At 39.7% G+C, this 21028-nt stretch overlaps 1 protein-coding gene and 1 pseudogene across 4 annotated transcripts in view; both read left to right on the top strand.

The window, feature by feature from the left end:
• The window catches only part of RMDN2 (regulator of microtubule dynamics 2), a 76111-nt gene that overhangs the window by 41162 nt on the left and 13921 nt on the right, over positions 1–21028 (top strand). For 3 of the 4 annotated variants that reach the window (XM_043604147.1, XM_043604145.1, XM_043604148.1), the window contains 3 exons: positions 2296–2371; positions 4031–4108; positions 15059–15157. In XM_043604147.1, the coding sequence (XP_043460082.1) occupies positions 2296–2371; positions 4031–4108; positions 15059–15157 (253 nt within the window). The remainder of the gene's footprint in view (positions 1–2295; positions 2372–4030; positions 4109–15058; positions 15158–21028) is intronic. The other variant, XM_043604146.1, reaches the window with a different exon arrangement.
• LOC122466892 lies at positions 5162–7116 on the top strand (annotated as a pseudogene).

Below are 21028 nucleotides of genomic sequence, written 5' to 3'. Positions count from 1 at the left end.
TTTAGTTAATAATAACATATTAATTTTGGTACATTGAAAAAATTACATATCAATCTTGTCTGACAGTGTTAGTACAGTTGTGATAAATGTACTGTAGTAACGTAAGATGTATACAGTAGAGAAAACTGAGTATGGGTAGATGGGAACTCTCTCTACCATCTTTGCAACTTTTCTATACATTTCAAGCTATTTTAAAATAAAAGCTTATTGGGGCACTTGGGTGGTTCAGTAAATTAAGTGTCAGACTTTTGGTTTAGGGTGTGATCTCACAGTTCGTGAGTTCGAGTCCCACATCAGGCTCTGTGCTGACAGCTCAGAACCTGGAGCCTGCTTTGGATTCCGTGTCTCCCTCTCTCTCTACCCCTTGCTCTCTCTCTCTCTCTCTCTCTCTCTCTCAAAATTAAAGAAACATTAAAAAAATTTTTTTTAATAAATAAAAGCTTATTTTTTTAAATAAAGTGACCTAACGTTTTAAATACAAATAATGCCCACAACAGAAATGGGGGAATTTGGGGATATAGCTGTGTGGAAATTTGCTCCACTTTCTGGAACTCCCTGGGAGGAATGATAAAGCAGAACGACAGAGAGAATTTCAGAAGAACATGGTCAGACCGGAGGTGACAGTAACGGTTTTCCAGGGGAACTCACGAGTCCAGTAATCTATTCCTACAAACTCAATCTCTGGTGGGTGGTGAGAGGTATGTGTCAGGCAATGTGATGGTAGAATTTGTGAATAGTAACATCTCCTAATCTGGTTAAGTTCTCAGGTCACTTTTGATAGGTTGATTTAGTCATCATTCTTGTTTCTACTGTTGCAGATTTGGTTGATTGTATAGAAACTGAAAATTAAGAGGTCAAAAAAGTCATAACTGAAAAGTGACCATTTTATTGTTTGCCATAAGTTGTGCGAATTGTGGGATCTTTTGTGCTCAGGAATGGTCTCACTGTTCCAAATTAAGAAAATTGCTCACTTCATTTTTGTACTTGAAAGTTATGCTTATCCACAGAAATGATCAAGATAAATACCCAAAGTTACATCTTCATTTCAGTTATGATAATGCAAGTAACAATTAATACACACTCTTGAAAGATTTAGGTAAATGAATATTTTGCACAGACAGAAACCCTCTGAATATGAAAAGTAATATATCCCCAGATTTTGGAGTGAGCAAATTGCTAAACAAATATGGCACCCAACTTATTTCAAATAATTATTGATGTAACTTTTGTATTCCCAGTGGGAAGAAAAAGTAAACAATTCATGGGATGCCATATTCTAGTATGCAGTGTTTCCAAGGAAGGATTTAAGGTCATGGGGAATTTTTTGGAAAAGCATATTCATGGGGCGTCTAGGTGGCTCAGATGGTTGAGCGTCCAACTCTTGATTTTGGCTCAGGTCACGATCTCACGGTTTTTGTCATTGAGTCCCACGTCAGCCTCTGTGCTGATAGTGCAGAGCCTGCTTGGGATTCTGTCTCTCCTCCCCCTCTGCCCCTCCCCCTACTTTCACTCTCTTTCTCTCTCTCTTCCTCAAAATAAATAAACAAATTTTTTTTAAAATTTCAAGAAAAAGAAAAGTGGAGATGCCCGGGTGGCTCAGTGGGTTGAGCATCTGACCCTTGATGTCAGCTCAGGTCATGATCTCATGGTCTGTGAGTTCGAGCCCTGTGTTGGGGTCTATGCTGACAGTGCAGAGCCTGCTTGGGATTATCTTTCTCCCTGTCTCTCTGCCCCTACACGCCCCGCCCCCTCAAAAATACATAAATAAACTTAAAAAAAAGTGTATTTTGAAATTACCTTTGACTTTGTTTGTTTTAGTCGTGATACTTATTTTTGTTTTCAAATGATATCAAGGGAGGCCGTGACATTTTTATTTTTAATTCTATTAAGGAAGAACAGGGATATGATGACACAATATATTTTTTCAATTTATCACTGTTGTGACTAGACTTTTTCTGAGAGCCTCTTTGTGACTTTGATGCTGATGATGGTGATAGAAGCAGCTAATATTTCTTGAAACTCACTGTGTGCCACGTAGTATTCTAAGCAATTACACGTTTTAGGTACTTTGCCCTTGTGGCACACATATGAGGTAGATGGTGTGAGTATCCTCAGTAATAGCTGAGGAAACCAGCCTCATGTTAATGTCAAGTATGTATTATTTTTAGGGCCCTTGTATCTATCTGAATACTTTCATCAAATATTAATGAATGCTTTAGAGATATTCTAAAAATGTTTATTTGGTATATTTGATTAAAAAGTTCACGCACTGTCCACTGTTTTTATCCTTTTCAGGTATGCAGTCTTGTGTGGCTATGTGTCCGAGTTTGAGGGCTTACAAAATAAAATCAACTATGGACATCGCTTCAAGGTATTTCTTGATATTAAAGATATTTTAATGTAGCTATGTGTTCCATTAAAAGGCATAAATCAAATTATTTAATAAATGGATCTCTCACAGTGTGTGGGTGGCTCAGTCACTTAAGCGTCCAACTCTTGATTTTGGCTCAGGTCATGATCTATTGGTCATGGAATTGAGCCCATGACAGACTCCATGCTGGGTGTGGGGACTGCTTCAGATTCTTTCTCTCCCTCTACCCCTCCCCTGCTCATGCTCTCTCTCTCTCTCTCTCTCCCTCTCTCTCTCACTGTCTCTCAAAAAAAAAGTTATAAAACTCAAATTAATCTCAATCTCAAGAAGTTTATCTTTTTAATTTTTATTTTATTTTTTCAGTGTTTATATATTTATTTTGAGAGAGAGAGAGAGCATGTGCGAGAAGGGGAGAGGGGCAGAGCGAGAGGGAGAGAGAGGATCCCAAGCAGGCTCCAAGCTGTCAGCAAAGAGTCCAAGGTGGGGCTCCAACACACGAACTGTGAGATCATGACCTGAGTCAAAATCAAGAGTCAGATGCTTAACTGCGTGAGCCACTCAGGTGTCCCTATCTTTTTTATCTAAATGAAGTGACAGTCTTTAAATAGTACTGTGCCAAAAAAATGAAACCTATTTGAGTGATTGAAGATTATTATTCTAGATCTTGAAAGAACTTACATAGTAGATGAGTATTATCTTTTCAAAGACAGGATTAGTCTTTTGGTGATGAGTTCACCAACATCAGAAACATGATTGGGACTAATTAGTTAACATTACTTGCATATTGACTTGGTGGAAGGAATAGAATCCAATCTGGGATTAAACTTACCATGATAAATGATTAAAATACTTGCATATTGATTTGGTGGGGGGAATAGAATCCAATCTAGGACTTCAACATACCGTGATAAATGAATAAAATAAGTAATATGCGTGTAAATCATTTGTAATGTGCCTGTAGCTTTGATAGCTCATTAAATGAGCTAAGAAGTTTCTTTGTTTTCCAGCTCCCTATACCCATTTTAATAATGTCAGGGGAATAGCTTCCTCCACAACCCAGTTCTGCTATTCTGTCTTCCATTATATCCTAATCATTTGAAACTTGCAAGCATGCTGCTGAATCAGTATTAGCTAGGCAAGTCATGGGCAGACAAAAGCGTCACTTGGAGGTTTTCTACTTTTTTTTTTTTTAATTTTTTTAAATGTTTATTTATTTTTGAGACAGAGAGAGACAGAGCATGAACGGGGGAGGGTCAGAGAGAGAGGAAGACACAGAATCTGAAACAGGCTCCAGGCTCTGAGCTGTCAGCACAGAGCCCGACTCGGGGCTCGAACTCACGGACTGTGAGATCATGACCTGAGCCGAAGTCGGACGCTTAACCAACTGAGCCACCTAGGTGCCCCATCCGGTTTTCTACTTTTTATAGTGACGTTGGCTTTAAATTATCCATAGCTTAATGAAATCATCATCACAGTCAGGTTCTAGTTGTGAGCAATCATTTCTGATAATTGAATTATTGGTATGACTTCTTATGTTAACGGTAGGGATTAAGGAGGGGGACTAAACAACACCGTAAAGCCCCTTTGAATTTCGGCACAGCTGCATTCAGCACCACCTGAACCCTGAGAGATGGTATTTGTTTTGGACTTTTCTTTTAGGAGCATCTGGATAAAGCAATCCAGTTTTTACCCGAAGAACCTTTTTTGTATTACCTCAAAGGAAGATACTGTTATACTGTAAGCCGAATGTTTTTATCCATAATTCTTATCTCAATATACTTTGATTACGTGATATATTTTTAGTGACTTATTCTTTCTTTAGTTGTCTCACCAGGTGCCTGCTGTAGGGAAGATGATAAAATCAGTACGTGTTTTATGAGTTTATGATTGATTGGTTTATATACCATGTTACATATGGCGTGTGGTTTTATATGTATACATAGATGTCTGTGCTTTTCCACTTAGCACCTCTCCATTTCCCCTCACAACAATCAAACCGTCTCCTTTGTGCTCTCTCAATTGGCGATCAGCCACCTACCTGCGTGTGCCCTGTGTTGGTGTCCTACTCTTTGTTTCGTGAGAGGACTTTGTCACTTAACAGAGTGTCTGGAGCATTTATGTGCCTACTGTTCTTGCCTTGAAAGACCTGAATTTAGAAAAGGACATGAAATATACAGGAATAAATAAAGGCAGCTGGCGAGTCTAAGCCCCGGTGTGTTAAGTGACATTAGTTTATAGAAAATTAACATAATGTGAAAATACGTCTTCAGGGATGCATGAAACAATTATGCTTAAGAGAAATGCTATTTCTGAATGAGAAGATTAGCATAAGCAAAAGAGGAAGCTTGTTAGTTGAGGTTTGAAGATTAGGAATGGAAAAGGAGGCTTTTTTGTTGAACACCTGCTATGTATCAAATGTGCAGTTTATACTTTATATTTCTTATCTCCTTTGATCCTTAAAACAGCCCTGTAAGCAGTTTTTATCACGCCAGTTTTTGGTGTTAAGAATCTGAGTCTTCATGAAGGTACAAGACTCCAAAGGCTTAAAACCCACCAACCCGACCTCACACGAGTCTGGGGCTTGAATGTACATTATTTGTTTAGGCTTAAAAAACCCAAGAAGGAGGGGCGCCCGGGTGGCTCAGGTCATGATCTCACGGTCTGTGGGTTCGAGCCCCGCGTCGAACGGCTGACGGCTCAGAGCCTGGAGCCTGCTTTGGATTCTGTGTCTCCTTCTTTCTCTGTCCCTCCTCTGCTCACGCTCTGTCTCTCCCTGTCTCTCAAAAATAAATGACTGTTAAAAACAAACACCAGCCTGCAGCCTACCAGTGCGGAGCCCCCGCCACCCTCAGGGCCCTGGAGGTGCTGGTTGCGTGGTGGCCCGCTGGAAGACCCGACCCGCGCTGTGCCCCGGGATGGCTCTGCGGCCGCCAGGTGAGGCCGGATCCAAGGGCAACATGTGCTACCTGCCTAGGACGGCCCAGGACGCCCCCAACACCTGGACGCCTCCTGCATACCTTTCCCGGCCTGTGGCTGCTATGGGAACACGCTAACCGCTGCGGGGGAAGATGTCCAACTTTTCCGCAGCTGGAGGCCGCCGTGCCTGCATCCCACGCTATGCCCCCCCCTTTGCCTTCCGGTGCGGTCCGCGCCTCCCTTGCTGAGCTCCAACCTGGCCCTGTGGAGGGAGCGGCTCTACGATCCGCCCTGGTACAGCCAGCCGCCAGCGGGGTACCCAGTTCCCCAGCTCCCCAGAGAGGTGCCCCACTTCCTCAACAGCAGCCACGAGTATACAGGCGCCACCAGTGAAGGCTTGGGCCATACTGGTGGCCGACGCGACAGTGGCCAATGCCGTGGACCTGAAATTTTCATGCCGCCGCCAGCTGCGAACGCTTCCTGGTGACCTGAGGGGGTGGAGGCCTCCCAGTTATTATCTTGCTTCCCCAGCAAGCAGTCTGAGGAGGGCTCCAAACTCCTGAACCAGCAAGGGAAGTCGTCTCTCCAGGTTCCTGGTCCCCACAGACAGCTCTGGATCTGCTTCTCTTTGTTGAACTCTGGGTAAAGACTCCTTCAACTACCAGAAGGTCTCTGCCTCAAGCAGACGATGTTTGGTGAAGTGTGGCATTTTTGGTGCATTCTGCAGTAGCCTTGTTGCCAAAGGAGTCAGCTTTGGACCTTTTCAAGGTAAAGCGGTCAATGCCAGTGAAGTCAAGACCTATGGAGACAATTTCTCTGATGTGCGAGACTGTCAAAGATGGTCATTTGAGCCACTTTATAGATGGAAAAGGAGGTGCAGGGAACTAGATGTCCTCTGTCAACTGTGCCTGTTTCCCCAAGGAGCAGAGCCTGGTTGCAATGTCGAAGGCAGATACCTTACGAGAGCTGCAAGGATATCTGCCAGAACCAAGAGCTCCTTGTGTGGTATGGAGACTGCTATGGAAAGTTTTTGGACATTCCCCTGAGCCTTTCGCTCACAGAACAGAGGAAGCAGGTGCCTGGGCCCTCTGAAGAGTCTGCAGAAGGCTACAGGTGTGAAAGATGTGGAAAAGTATTTACCTACAAATATTACAGAGATAAGCACCTCAAGCACACCCCTTGTGTGGACACGGGTGATAGGAAATTTCCCTGCTCTGTCTGCAAACGATCCTTTGAGAAGTGGGACCAGCTCCGGATCCCTGTCCTGCACGTTCACGAGAAGCACCAGCCTCACAAGTGTTCTACGTGTGGGAAATGCTTCTCTCAGTCTTCCAGCCTAAACAAACACACGAGAATCTACTCTGGAGACAGACCATCCCAGTGTGTGTATTGCACAAAGAGGTTCACTGCCTCTAACATCCTCTGCACATATATCAGGCAACGCTCGGGAAAAGCCCTTCAAATGCAAGCACTCTGGTAAATCTTTCGCATCCCACGCTGCCCACGACAGCCACGACCGTCACTCAACGTGAGGAGGATGATGGCTGCTTGGGCAGCATCTGTGGAAAATCCTTCCCGGATCAAGAAGCCTTCTACTCCCACACGAAGCTTCATGAAGGCTACTAGCCCTCAGAGAGTATGGGGACAATGTAAAAACTAAAAGCTAGGATTCTGTCTTTGTTTTCCTTGCTTATGGGTGTGTCGTACAGACAGATGATAGTTATACTAAGATGAGAAACAGAAAAATGGAACCGGCCAAAAAGCGGAGTTTAACTGGTTTCACCAGCTTTCACAGAAATAATATTCACAATTAAAAAAAAATTTAATGTTTGTTTATTTTTGACAGAGAGAGAGAGACAGAGCATGAGCAGGAGAGGGGCAGAGAGAGAGGGAGACACAGAATCCAAAGCAGGCTCTAGGCTCCGAGCTGTCAGCACAGAGCCCGATGCGGGGCTCAAACTCACAGACCGCGAGATCGTGACCTGAGCCGAAGTCAGATGCTCAACCGACTGAGCCACCCAGGCGCCCCATTATTATTCACAATTTTTTAACAAGAACGGAATTTTGGTGAATTTACCTAAAAGTAGTGAAAGCTGGCTCTTAATAGAGCTTAAGGGTCTGGAAACTCAACACAAACCCTGAGAGAAGGACACTAGGAGTAGAGTTTGATTTTTGTGATGAAAAATACCTTTTCTCTGTTTTGGACCCCAATTGTTATGCCTGTGGCCATTACCTGGTCTCTTTTTCATAGAATAAATTCTTTAAAAGTTCAAAAAAATAAAAATAAAAATAAAAACAAACAAGCAAACAAAAACCCAAGAAGGAAATTCTGATTTAAAGTGGATCCTGATCTTCATGGCATAAACAAACGGCAGAAGCTAATGTTGATCTTCCCTGGAAGAATATACCTGCACATAGGTCTTATAAAACTGCAGAGTAGCCCAAGGATGATGAGGTCACAGTCAAAAATAATAGAATATACAAAGAAATAAGGCATCAAGTATGACAGTCAACAGAAACCAAAATCAGGAATAGATCTAAAAGGACTTCAGATTTTGGAACCGTGGAATATACAATGTTAAATAGCTACTTATACAGTGTTTTTTTTTTTTTTTTCAAATAAAAGGAATCGGGGAGAGGGGAATGGATGAGGAGCATGAGACTACAAAACTGACCAAGTAGATTAGAAAAAAGATAAGATAAATTTTGGTATAAAAGTCTATTATTTCACATTAAAAGAAAACTCAGTGGAAAGATTTAGCAGTTGATAGGCACCACTAAAGAGAAAATTAGTGAACTTGAAGGTAAATCTGAAAAAGTTGCCTGGAGTGCAGCACAGAGGAACAAAGAGATAGAAAATATGAAGGAAAGATAAAAAGACATAGAAGGGAAGAAAGGATATTGCACAGTGCTAAATATTCATGTGCTCTTGGTAATTAATAAAACAAGAAGTCAAAAAAACATATTAAGCATGTAAAACATTGGAGCTTCCCATTTAATAACCTTGATCTAATACACATATAAAAATAATGTACCATTGGAGGGTACACATTTTTCCAGCATATGTAGAGTGTTGACAACATTGATCAATATGAGGTCATGAAGCAAGTCTTAATAAATTTCAAAGAATTGATATCAAACAGGTTTCCTGATCATAATGCAATTAAATTCAAATTTTGAAATAAAACAACTTAAGAAACGTACGTCTTGAAATAAGAAATTATAATTAAAAAACAAGGAGATGCCATTTATTCTTACTCATTTGATAAAATTTATAAATATCAGTGTAAGATGTTGCAAAGATATGGAGCAACAGGAACTTTTGCATTGTTGTAGGAGCATGCTGCTTTGGAAATAATCGGATACTATCTTTTAAATCTGATTACTTGCCTACCATATGACCCACAGTGGTGCCTACCCTAGAGAAAGTCTGGCAAATGTACTCTGGAAGGCATGTACAAGAATGCCTGCAGCAGCCTTGTTCCTAAGAGCAAAAAAATGAAAAAGATCCAAATGTCCATTTACAAAAGAGTGGATGAAAAATCACTGACATATGTTTAAATGATGGAATGTTTCACAGCTATTTAAATGACAGAACTTCAGTCACACTCAGCAACCTGGATAAAATCTTAAAACTATAATAAGTGAAAAAAATAAGTCATAGGAAGAAATAAACAACATGGGATCATTTTTTTTAAGTAAAAAAAAAAAGCAAAAATAAACAGAGCAATAAGTAACACTATGTAGGAAAGCAAGGGAATAATTTTGTTTAATAGAGGTTAATGGCTACTAGAAACCTAGATGATACTGGGAAGGAATGCACTTGATGGGGTTGAGAGAGTATCAGTACCCTCTTAAGTATTCATTTCTGAATCCTTTTAATCTTTTATGGTAAACCTCTAATATTCATATTTGGGAAAAAAGAAAAGTTTTTAAAAGGAAGCAAAAAATACTGTGCATCCCCTGTAGAAGAGGACTGACGCACACAACTTGCAAGCACCGTGCCCCTGCCCACATGTGCTTTGCAGAGTGGCCCAGCTGGCCCCTGTCTTGGCAGCAGCTGCACATCTCCTGTGGAAAAGGACCAGCACCACCTTGTTAAGGGTACACACCCTGCCCACTATGTTCAAGGGCAGGAGATATATCTGACTTTCCTAACACAGAGAAACAGGCACAGAGAGTTAGGCAAAATGAGGAAACAGAGGAACATATCCCAGATGAAACAACAGGACAAAATCACAGCAAGAGACCTAAGGGAAACATAGATAAGTAACAGGCCTGATAGAGAATTTAGAGTAATGATCACAAAGCTACTCACTGGACTTGAGAAGAGAGTGGAGGACATCAGCAAGACCCTTAACGCAGAAATAGCAAAGAACCAATCAGAGTTGAAGAACTCAATAATTGAAATTAAAAGTGCACTGGATGGAATAAATAGCAGGCTAGAAGAAACAGAAGGACGAATCAGTGATCTGGAGGACAGAGTAATAGAAAGGAATCAAGCTGAGCAAGTGAGAGAAAAGAAATTATGCAAGATGAGAATAGACTTAGGGAACTCAGTGACTCCATCAAATGTAATTAACAATTGCATTATAGGGATCCCAGAAGAGGAATAAGAGGAAAAAGAGGGCAGAATATTTGAAGAAACAATGACTGAAAACTTCTTGATTTGGGAGAAGGAAACAGAAATTTAGATCCAGGAGGTACAGAGATCCCCCAACAAAATCAACCCAAGGAGGTCCACACCAAGACATATAGTAATTAAAATGGCAAAAAGCAGTGGTAAAGAATTTTAAAAGCAGCAAGAGAAAATAAAACAGTTACATATGAGGGAAACCCCATAAGGCCAGAGACAGGTTCTTCAACAGAAACTTTGCAGGCCAGAAGGGAGTGGCATGATATATTCAAAGTGCTGAAAAGAAAAAATCTATAGCCAAGAATACCCTATCCAGCAAGGCTATCATTCGGAATAGAAGGAAAGATAAAGAGTTTCCCAGACAAACAAAAATTAAAGGAATTCAGGACTACTAAACCAGCCCTATAAGAAATGTTAAAGGGGACTCTGTGAGTGGAAAGGAAAAACCATCAATAAGAGTAAGAAAGGTAGAAAGCACAAAAGCAATAAAAATAAGTATATCTTTTCAAATGCCCATGGAACATTCTCCAGAATAGATCACATGTTAGGCCATGAAACAAGTCTCAACAAATTCAAAAAGTCATACCATGCATCTTTTCTGACCACAACGCTGTAAAACTAGAAATCAACTGCAAGAAAAAGATCTGGAAAGAACACAAATACATGGAGGTTAAATAATATGCTACTTATCAATGGATGAGTCAACCAAAAAATTAAAGAGGAAATAAAAAAAATACATGGAGGCAAATGAAAATGAAAACACAATAATCCAAAATCTTTGGGGTCCAGCAAAAGTGGTTCTAAGAGAGAAGTTTATAGCAATGCAGGTCTACCTCAAGAAGCAAGAAAAATCTCAAATAACCTAACATGACACCTAAAAGAGCTAGAAAAAGAAGAACAAACAAAACCCAAATCCAGCAGAAGGAAGGAAATAATAAAGATTAGAACAGAAATAAATGATACAGAAAAAGAAGGGAAGGAAGGAAGGGAAGGCAGGAAGGCAGGAAAGCAGGAAGGCAGGAAGGCAGGAAGGCAGGAAGGCAGGAAGGCAGGAAGGAAGGAAGGAAGGAAGGAAGGAAGGAAGGAAGGACAGACAGATTAGTGAAACTAGGAGCTGGTTCCTTAAAAAGAGCAACAAAATTGATAAACCTCTGGCCAGACTCATCAAAAAAAAAAACAAAACAAAAACAAAAACAAAAAGAGGATTCAAATAGAAACAAAAGAGAAGAAATAACTGACCCCACAGAAATACAAAGGATTATAAGAGAATATTATGCAAATTTATCCCAACAAACTGGACAACCTAGAAGAGATAGATAAATTCCTAGAAACTATATAACCTACCAAAACTGAAACAGGAAGAAATGCAAGATTTGAGCAGATTGATTACCAGCAGTGAAATTAAATAGTAATTAAAAAACTCCCAACAAATAAAAGTCCAGATGGTTTCACAGGTGAATTCTACCATATATTTAAAGAAGAGTTAATACTTATTCTTGTCAAACTTTTCTTAAAAATGGAAGAGGAAGGAAAACTTCCAAATGCATTCTAATAGGCCAACATTACCCTGATTCCAAAACCAGATAAAGACACACTACAAAAAATAACTACAAGCCAATATCTCTGATGAACATACATGCAAAAATCCTCAACAAAATAATAGCAAACCAAATCTAACAATAGATTCAAAAAATCATTTACCATGATCAAGTGGGATTTATTTCTGGCATGCAAGAGTGGTTCATTGTTTGCAAATCAGTCAGTGTGATACATCATATTAAGAGAAAGGATAAAAACCATATGAACATTTCAATAGATGCAGAAAAAGCATTTGACAGAGTAAATGTCCATTCATGATAAACATGCTCAACAAAGTTGGTTTAGAGGAAACCTACCTCAACATCATAAAGGCCTTATGTGGAAAAACAGCTGAGAGCTTTTCCCCTAAGGTCAGGAACAATGCAGTGATGTCCACTCTCACCACTTTTATTTAACATAGTACTGGATGTCCTAGCCACAGCAATCAGACAAAAAGAAGGAGAAGGGGAAGGGGAAGAAGAAGGGGAAGAAGAAGAAATAAAAGACATTTAAATTGGTAGGGAAGAAGTAAAACTTTCACTATTTGCAGTTGGGAGAATCTATATATAGAAAAAATAAAGACTTCCTCGAAAAACTGCTAGAACTAATAAATGAATTCATTCAGGTCACAGGACAAGAAATCCCCATGTACAGAAATCTGTTGAGTTTCTAAAAGCAGCAGAAAGAAAAATTAAGAAAATGATCCCGGGGCACCTGGGTGAGTCAATTGGCTGAACATCTGACTTTGGTTTAGGGCATGATCTCGCAGTCCGTGAGTTCGTGCCCCATGTTGGGCTCTGTGCTGTCAGCTCAGAGCCTGGAGCCTGCTTCAGATTCTGTGTCTCCCTCTCTCTCTGCCCCTCCCCAACTCACACTCTGTCTCTCTCTGTCTCTCAAAAATGAATAAAATGTTTAAAAATTAAAAAAAGAATTCCATTTACAATTGTAGCAAAAATAATAAAATGCCTAGGAATAGACTTAAAGAGGTGAAAGACCTGTACTCAGAAAACTATAAAACATTAATGAAAGGAACTGAAGATAACACAAAGAAATGGGAAGACATCCATACTCATGTATTGGAACAAGAAATATTGTCAAAATGTCTATACTCTCCAAAGCAATCTATAGATTTGATGCAATCCCTATCAAAATACCAACAGCATTTTTCACAGAACTAGAACAAGCAATCCTAAAATTTGTATGGAACCACAGAAGACCCTGAATAGCCAAAGCATTCTTGAAGAGCAAAACTGGCAGTATCAGAATTCCAGACTTCAAGTTATATTACAAAGCTGTAGCAATCAAAACAGTTTGTACTAGCACAAAAATAGACATGTAATCAATAGAACAGAATAGGAAGCGCAGAAGTAAATCCACAATTACATGGTCAATTGATCTTTGACAAAGGAGGCAAGAATATGCTATGGGAAAAAGACAGTCTCTTCAACAAATGGTGTTGGGAAAACTGGACAGCAACATGAAACCGGATCACTTTCTTTCACCATACACAAAGTCAAAATGGAATAAAGATCTAAATGTGAGCCCTGAAACCATAAAAATCCTAGAAGAGAGCACAGGCAGTAATTTCTCTGATATTGGCCATAACAACATCTTTCTAGATGATTCTCCTGAGGCAAGGGAAACAGAAGCAAAAATAAACTATTGGGACTGCCTCAAAATAAACATTTTCTACACAGCAAAGGAAACAACCAAAAAAACTAAAAGACAACCTACTGAATGGGAGAATATATTTGCCAATAACATATCTGATAAAGGGTTAGTATCCAAAATATATAAAGAACATATACAACTCAATACCCAAAAAACAAATAATCCAACTAAAACATGAGAAGACATGAACAGACATTTCTCCAAAGAAGATATACAGATGGACAACAGACACATGAATAAGTGTTCAACATCACTCATCATCAGGGAAATGGAAATCTAAACCACAATGAGATATCACCTCACATCTATTGGAATGACTAAAATCAAAAACACAAGAAATAACAAGTGTTGGTGAGGATGTAGAGAAATAGGAACCCTTATGCACTGTTGGTGGGAATGCAAACTGGTGCAGACACTGTGGAAGGTAGTATGGAGGTTCCTTGAAAAATTATAAATAGAACTACTCTATGATCCAGTAATCACACTACTGGATATTTACCAAAGGATACAAAAACATTAATTCCAAGGAATACATGCACCCCTATGTTTATTGCAACATTATTTATAATAGCCAAATTATAGAAGCAACTTAAGTATCCATTGATACATGAATAGATAAAGAAGAAGTGGTATTTATACACAGTAGAATATTATTCAGCCATAAAAAGAATGGAATCTTGCCATTTGCAACAACATGACAGATCTAGTGGGTTTAACACTAAGTGAAATAAGTTAGAGAAAGACAAATATTTTATGATTTCACTCACATGTGGAATTCAAGAAACAAACAAGGGAAATAAGGAAAGAGACAAACCAAAAAACAAACACTTGACTAAGAGAACGAACAGATGGTTACCAGAGAGGCAGTGGCGGGTGGATGGGGGAAATAGGTAAAGGGGATTAAGAGTACACTTATCTCGTAGAGTACTGAGTGATATATGAAAGTGTTGAATCACTATATTGTACACCTGAAGCTAACATAACACTGTATGTTAACTCAACTGGCATTAAAATAAAATGGTGGGGGAAGGAAGCAAAAAATAAATGATAACAGGAAATTGAATTTTGGTGGTTATTGGTTAAAAAATTTTTCTCCTGGATTGTAAGTATGTATACTGAGACCTCACTCTACACTCCCCCTGGGTTGAGGATCCTTGTTCTATTTACATTTCTGTGATGCTGTATTCTGGATCAGGTTGGCAGCGGGAAGTAGGCAGTAAGAAAGAAAAGGTGGGGTCTGGTAGCTCCTATACTCCATGCAAAGAAATACTGTATGGCCATCTCAGACTCTTGAATCACATGAACAAACAGGATCAGCATTATTCCCCATCCCCACCCCTGACTCTGATTGAACACACATCTCATCATGAGTATTTTATTTTTTTATTTTATTTATTATTTTTTTAATTTTTTAACGTTTATTTTTGAGACAGAGAGAGACAGAGCATGAATGGGGGAGGGGCAGAGAGAGAGGGAGACACAGAATCCCAAGCAGGCTCCAGGCTCTGAGCCATCAGCCCGGAGCCCCATGCGGGGCTCGAACTCACGGACCGTGAGATTGTGACCTGAGCTGAAGTTGGATGCTTAACCAACTGAGCCACCCAGGCGCCCCTCATCATGGGTATTTTAAATTGGTTTGGTAACCAGTGCTTTTTAGAGCTCATAGTTTGTTAGAATTATGAAAAAGGGAAGGTACAATATTAATATCATTAAGTTGATCTCTGTCGTGTATGTTATTTAGGAATATGTTCATATTTATGTATTATATGCATACACACACATATACACCTACACACACACACGCACACACACACATCTAACTGAGGAGAGATTCTTCATTCAAAAAGTGAAAACTCTATAAGAATGATGTTGCTTCATATTTGCAGGTCTCGAAACTGAGCTGGATTGAGAAAAAAATGGCTGCTACTCTGTTTGGAAAAATACCATCCTCAACTGTAGAAGAAGCTTTGCAAAATTTCCTTAAGGTATATTTTGTGTATCCATTATTTTAGTATCGAACTGGCTATGATCTGCGTTAGTCCCCCCTACCCTTCTTCATGTAGATCTCCAATGGAAGCCTGGGGTGGAGTCCTAGTTTTAGCATGTCCAAACTGCTTCCCAGAGCAGCTAGTTATTCCCTAGGTCCTAGGTACAGCCCTTACTACCAAATCCAAGAGCAGCTCTCCAGGTTGTGTGAGCATGTGCAAAAGCATTCATGCCCTGATTGTTAGACTTGGTTCCAAATTCTCGTAATGAACCTAATATAGAACCAGTTTAATCTTAAAGAACTAAAAGATGCCAAAAGGGAGAGTTATTTCAAAAGCCATTCTACAGGTTGCAGACAGTTCTCTAGAACATTCTTAGGGTATCAGACCAAACCAGTATTTTCATTCCTGTCTTAAAATGTATAATAAAACTCTAAACAGTAATATATGTGTGTGCATATAGTCAACTTTCTGGTAGGCTAATTCCTTTATCTTTCTCTCGAACCAGTTATAGAATCTTATAGAGACTAAGATGTTTCATCTTTTTCGTCTACCTATTTCAGATTTGTAACAATACAGACAAAATCAGACTCTAAATTGTATTGTCCAACATTTTGTACCTTCTCATATTTTTTTGTTGTATCTTAGGGATCAATTTTGTAGAACTGAAAGGAATTTAGAGAACACATATTCTAAGATCACAAGTGCATTTCATTGTACTTTCCATTTATGAATGAATGCTTAGTGCCTACCTACTGTGCTCTGTGGAAAAAAATAAATGTTCTGAGCTTAAGCATGAGTCCAGTGGGAAAAAGTATAGGGAATAAAAGTACAAGGGCCAGATGTTTCTTATTTTTTATTTAATGTGATCTTTTTTGTTTTATAAAAAGGAAATCAAGGGGCACCTGGGTGGCTCAGTCAGTTGAGCATCCAACTCTTGATTTTGGCTCAGGTCATGATCCCAGGGTCATGGGATCAAGCCCCACATTGAGCTCTGCACTGAGCACGGAACCTGCTTAAGATTCTGTCTCTCTCTGCCCCTCTCCCTTACCTGTGCTCTCTCTCTCTAAATTAAATTAAAATTAAATTAAATTAAAACTTAAAAAAAGGAAATCAAGACCTCAGGAACTTAATTTTTTCTAGTGTCACACAATGGCAGACCAAAGACATGAATGTAGTTTAAAACTGTATCATCCTTATTTCTTCACCTTTTATCCACCACTGGTAATTTGTTATTTCATTTTAAATTTATAAGAATACAGATCATAGTAGGGGCACCTGGGTGGCTTAGTCGGTCACATGACCAACTCTTGATTTCTGCTCAGGTCATGATCTCACAATCGTAGGATCAAGCCCCGAGTTGGACTTCATGCTGTGTGTGGAGTCTGTTGGGGATTCTCTCTTCTCTTTCTTGCTCTCTGCCCCTCCCCCATTCTCACACACACATGCTCTCTCTCTCTCTCTCTCTCTCTCTCTCTCTTTCTCTCTCTCTCTGTATCTCAAAATAAATAAATAAACACTTAAAAAAAAGAATATAGATCATGGGTATATTTAAGCTAAATGGTTCATAGAAGGTGCTAAGCTAATTAGGAAAAATGTCGTTGGGGCTTGAAACTCATTTCTCCATGGTAGCAGTTATAAATGGGGGATCAGATCTTTAGGACACTGCCCCCAAATTCTTAAGGTGCTAATGTACCTGAAATATTACACAGATAAAATCAAAAGTGATCAGAGGCCCAGTGATGTAGAGGTAAGGATTGCAACCTCTAGAACTAGACCACCTGGTTAAATCTCAGTTCTGCCACTTACCGGCTGATTAACATTAGACGAGTTTCTTAACCTTTCTCTCAAGTTCATCAATGACATGGAGAGAATAGTACCTGACTCAGAGTGTTGTTGTGAACATTAAATAAGTTAATACAAGTAAATTACTTAGCGATTTCCTAGCTCCTAGGAAGTGCTCCATATCAGCTCAGAAAATGTTAATGTTATTAAAATGTAAACACCTTGGCAAACCATCTTGGGGACCTCCCCATTCAGTCTTGACTTAGATTCTGTCTGAAAATGCATTTGGTGGTGTTTGTTCAGAGAGTCAGAAGGCATCAGGAAAGCTCCCCTCTACATTGACTGCAACATCTGGGGGTACCGAGGAGCCCAGAGTGCTAAGGGCAAAGGCTGGGGAGGAAGTGAGAAATCTGGGAGGTGTGGGGAGGAGAAGGAACTTGGTCCCATGCCCTAGGAGAGTCTGCAACCCCTAGTCCCAGTAGGAAGTCGTGTTTTTGGACCCTAGCTGTAGGACTCCTGTCCCCAGCTCTGTCTCTCCAAAGAGGATTCATAGGGGCCAGGAATGTGTCCCTAGACCATCCATCTCAGTTCTGGAGAGATGTAGAGCATTAGCTTTAGAATCAGTTTGAGATCTGGGCCTCTCCCTGTCCCTGTGACCTGGCCGTGTTTCTTTATTTCTCCTAATCTTAAATTCTTCATCTGTGAAGCAGATGAATACCTACTTTATATGATTTGTGGTACAATTCATCAAATAATGCTTGTAATTTTCTTGGCCCAGGACCTCGCACATTAACTACTCTAACTACAAATAAACATTCACTGCTATTATTTTGCTCTTATAACTGGTGAAATCTGATCCTCCCACAGCATCACAGCAATCCAGGGAGGTGATTTTAGATCAGGAGTCATCTGTGAATCCTCTGTGGGAATTCTTTCAAACTATAGCATGCTTCCCACCTCATCCAAAATTCTGGCATAATTCCCTCGGGCAGTGGTTCTCACCCTTGGCTGTACATTAGAATCATCTGGAGAGCTGAGACTGAGCCTTGCGTGGAGTCCACACTGTCAACACAGAGCCTGTTTGGGATTCTCTCTCCCTCTCTCTCTGCCCCTCCCCAACTTGCTCGCTGTCTTTCTCTCTCTCAAATAATAAGTGGGTGAACTTTGAAAAAAAAAATGCCAGCCCAGACCATGACCCAGACTAATTATTTCAGAATCTTTGAATATATTAAGATATAGTTTATATTCAATAAAATGCACCCATTTTAAGTGTGAAGTTCATTGGAGCTTGGCAAATTAATACACTCAGGTAACCACCACCATTTTAAGATTTAGAACATTTCCATCACTTTCAAGAGTTCTCTTTGCCCCTCTGCTGTCAATTTCCCTCAGCCCCTGCCCCAGGCAACCACTGATCTGCTTTTCTATTTTTTTGACCTATTCTAGAAGTTTATATAAATGGAATCATTGAGCTTTTACTTTGTGTATCTGGCTTCCTTTGCTCAGCACAATGTTTTGAGGTTCATTCATTTCATCGGTATATCCATAGTTCCTTTTTACTGCCTTGTAATATTCCATTTTGTGGATATACCACAGTCTGCTTATGCATTTGCCCATTGGTGGACATTTGCGTTGTGTCCAATTTGGGGCTATTATTAATAAAGCTTCAATGAACATTCATATGCAAGCTTTTGTGTAGACATGTTTTTAATTTTCTTTGGTAAGTACCTAGGAATTATTGGATCACAACGAAGTGTTTTTTAAAACCTGATCAGTGTTTTCAAAGCTCTCAAAGCTATTCCTGTGCAGCCCATGGCGTGGTTGAGAGCCTGGAATCAGTGCCTGGGTGTGTGTAGTAGATAACAGGTGTGGCAGTGTTGGGGGATAGACGGACGGCCCTGATCTCACTCACTCTTTGCAACATAAGACCTCTGGATCTCCTTGAGTGGTTTTACCACCTGCAGAGCCTTCTTCTATGCCCTGATATGGTGGAGGGCTATGGCTTGAGTTTATGAGATGTTTTTAAAACAATGCTAGCTTATTCAGTAATGTTTGTTAAGCACATACGTAGTACCAGCATGGCAAATGTAGGGAATGCAGAAATGACCAATGCAGCTCCTGTCTCCAGGGAACTTGTACAGCCAAGACCAAGTAAATAGCTACAATATTCTCTGCCAGGTATTATTATAGGGTGTTCTAAGAGCCTAGCTAGGAACTGCTTCTTAACTAGAACATTCTACTGAGCATTAGGTACTTACCTAAATAACTACCTTCCTTGTTATTTAGGGAAACCCTTTGGTAAAAAGTTAGAATCTGCTCCATTTTAGGAAGTTGGTGTTGTTAGTAGCCTATGTACCTTTGGTGGCTTCTTCTTTTTTTTTTAACCATGAGCACAAAAAGAAAGAGATGTTCTGATTTATAATCAGGATGGCTAATTACACATAAGTGCTAAGGTATATATGCAGGATTAAAATGCCAATATTAAAGAAATAAGCAATCCCTATCAAAATAACACCAGCATTCTTCACAGAGCTAGAGCAAACAATCCTAAAATTTGTATGGAACCAGAAAAGACCCCAAAGAGCCAAAGCAATCTTGAAAAAGAAAACCGAAGCTGGAGGCATCACACCCCCGGACTTCAAGCTTTATTACGAAGCTGTAATCATCAAGACAGTATGGTACTGGCACAAAAACAGACACTGAGATCAATGGAACAGAATAGAAAACCCAGAAATGGACCCACAAACATATGGCCAACTACTCTTTGACAAAGTAAGAAAGACTATCCAATGGAATAAGGACAGTCTTTTCAACAAATCATGTTGGGAAAACTGGACAGCGACATGCAGAAGATTGAACCTGGACCACTTTCTTACACCATATACAAAAATAAACTCAAAATAGATGAAAGACCTAAATGTAAGAGAGGAAGCCATCAAAATCCTAGAGGAGAGAGCAGGCAAAAACCTCTTTGACCTCGGCAGCAGCAATTTCTTACTCAGCACGTCTCTGGAGGCAAGGGAAACAAAAGCAAAATTGAACTATTGGGACCTCATCAAAATAAAAAGCTTCTGCACGGCGAAGGAAACAATCAGCAAAACTAAAAGGCAACCAATGGAATGGAAGAAGGTATTTGCAAATGACATAGTAGATAAAGGGTTAGTATACTAAATCTATAAAGGACTTATCAAACTCAACACCGCCCCCCCCAAAAAAAAATCCAGTGAAGAAATGGGCAAAAGACATGAATAGACACTTCTCCAAAGAAGACATCCAGATGGCAGACAGACACATAAAAGAAATGTTCAACATCACTCATCATCCTGGAAATACAAATCAAAACCATAATGAGATACCACCTCACACCTGTCAGAATGGCTAACATGAACAACTCGGGCAACAACAGATGCGGAGAAAGAGGATCTCTTTTGCACTGCTGGTAGGAATGCAAACTGGTACACCCACTCGGGAAAACAGTATGGAGGTTCCTCAAAAAATTAAAAATAGAATTACTCTATGGTCCACCAATTGCACTACTAGGTATCTATCCAAGGGATACAGGTGTGCTGTTTCGAAGGGGCACATGCACCCCTATATATGTAGCAGCACTATCAACAATAGCCAAAGTATGGAAAGAGCCCAAATGTCCATTGACGGATGAATGGATAAAGAAGATGTGGTATATATATATACAATGGAGTATTACTCGGCAATCAAAAAGAATGATCTTTCCATTTGCAACTATGTGGATGGAACTAGAGAGTATTATGCTAAGCAAAATTAGTCAGAGAAAGACAAATATCATATGACTTCACTCATATGAGGACTTTACGACACAGAACAGATGAACATAAGGGAAGGGAAGCAAAAATAATATAAAACCAGGGAGGGGACAAAACATAAGAGACTCTTAAATATAGATAACAAGCAGAGGGTTGTGAGAGGGGGAAATGGGCTAAATGGGTAAGGGGCATTAAGGAATCTACTCCTGAAATCATTGTTGCGCTATAGCCTAACTTTTATGTAAATTTAAAAAATAATTAATTAACTAAAAAAAAGAAATAAGCTGCTTATTCTCATATGTTG

The sequence above is a fragment of the Prionailurus bengalensis genome, chromosome A3, assembly GCF_016509475.1.
Source record: "Prionailurus bengalensis isolate Pbe53 chromosome A3, Fcat_Pben_1.1_paternal_pri, whole genome shotgun sequence".
In the NCBI taxonomy this organism is placed as follows: Eukaryota; Metazoa; Chordata; class Mammalia; order Carnivora; family Felidae; genus Prionailurus; species Prionailurus bengalensis.
Note: the sequence above shows the minus strand (reverse complement) of the source record. Positions and strands in the feature narration are given on the sequence as shown.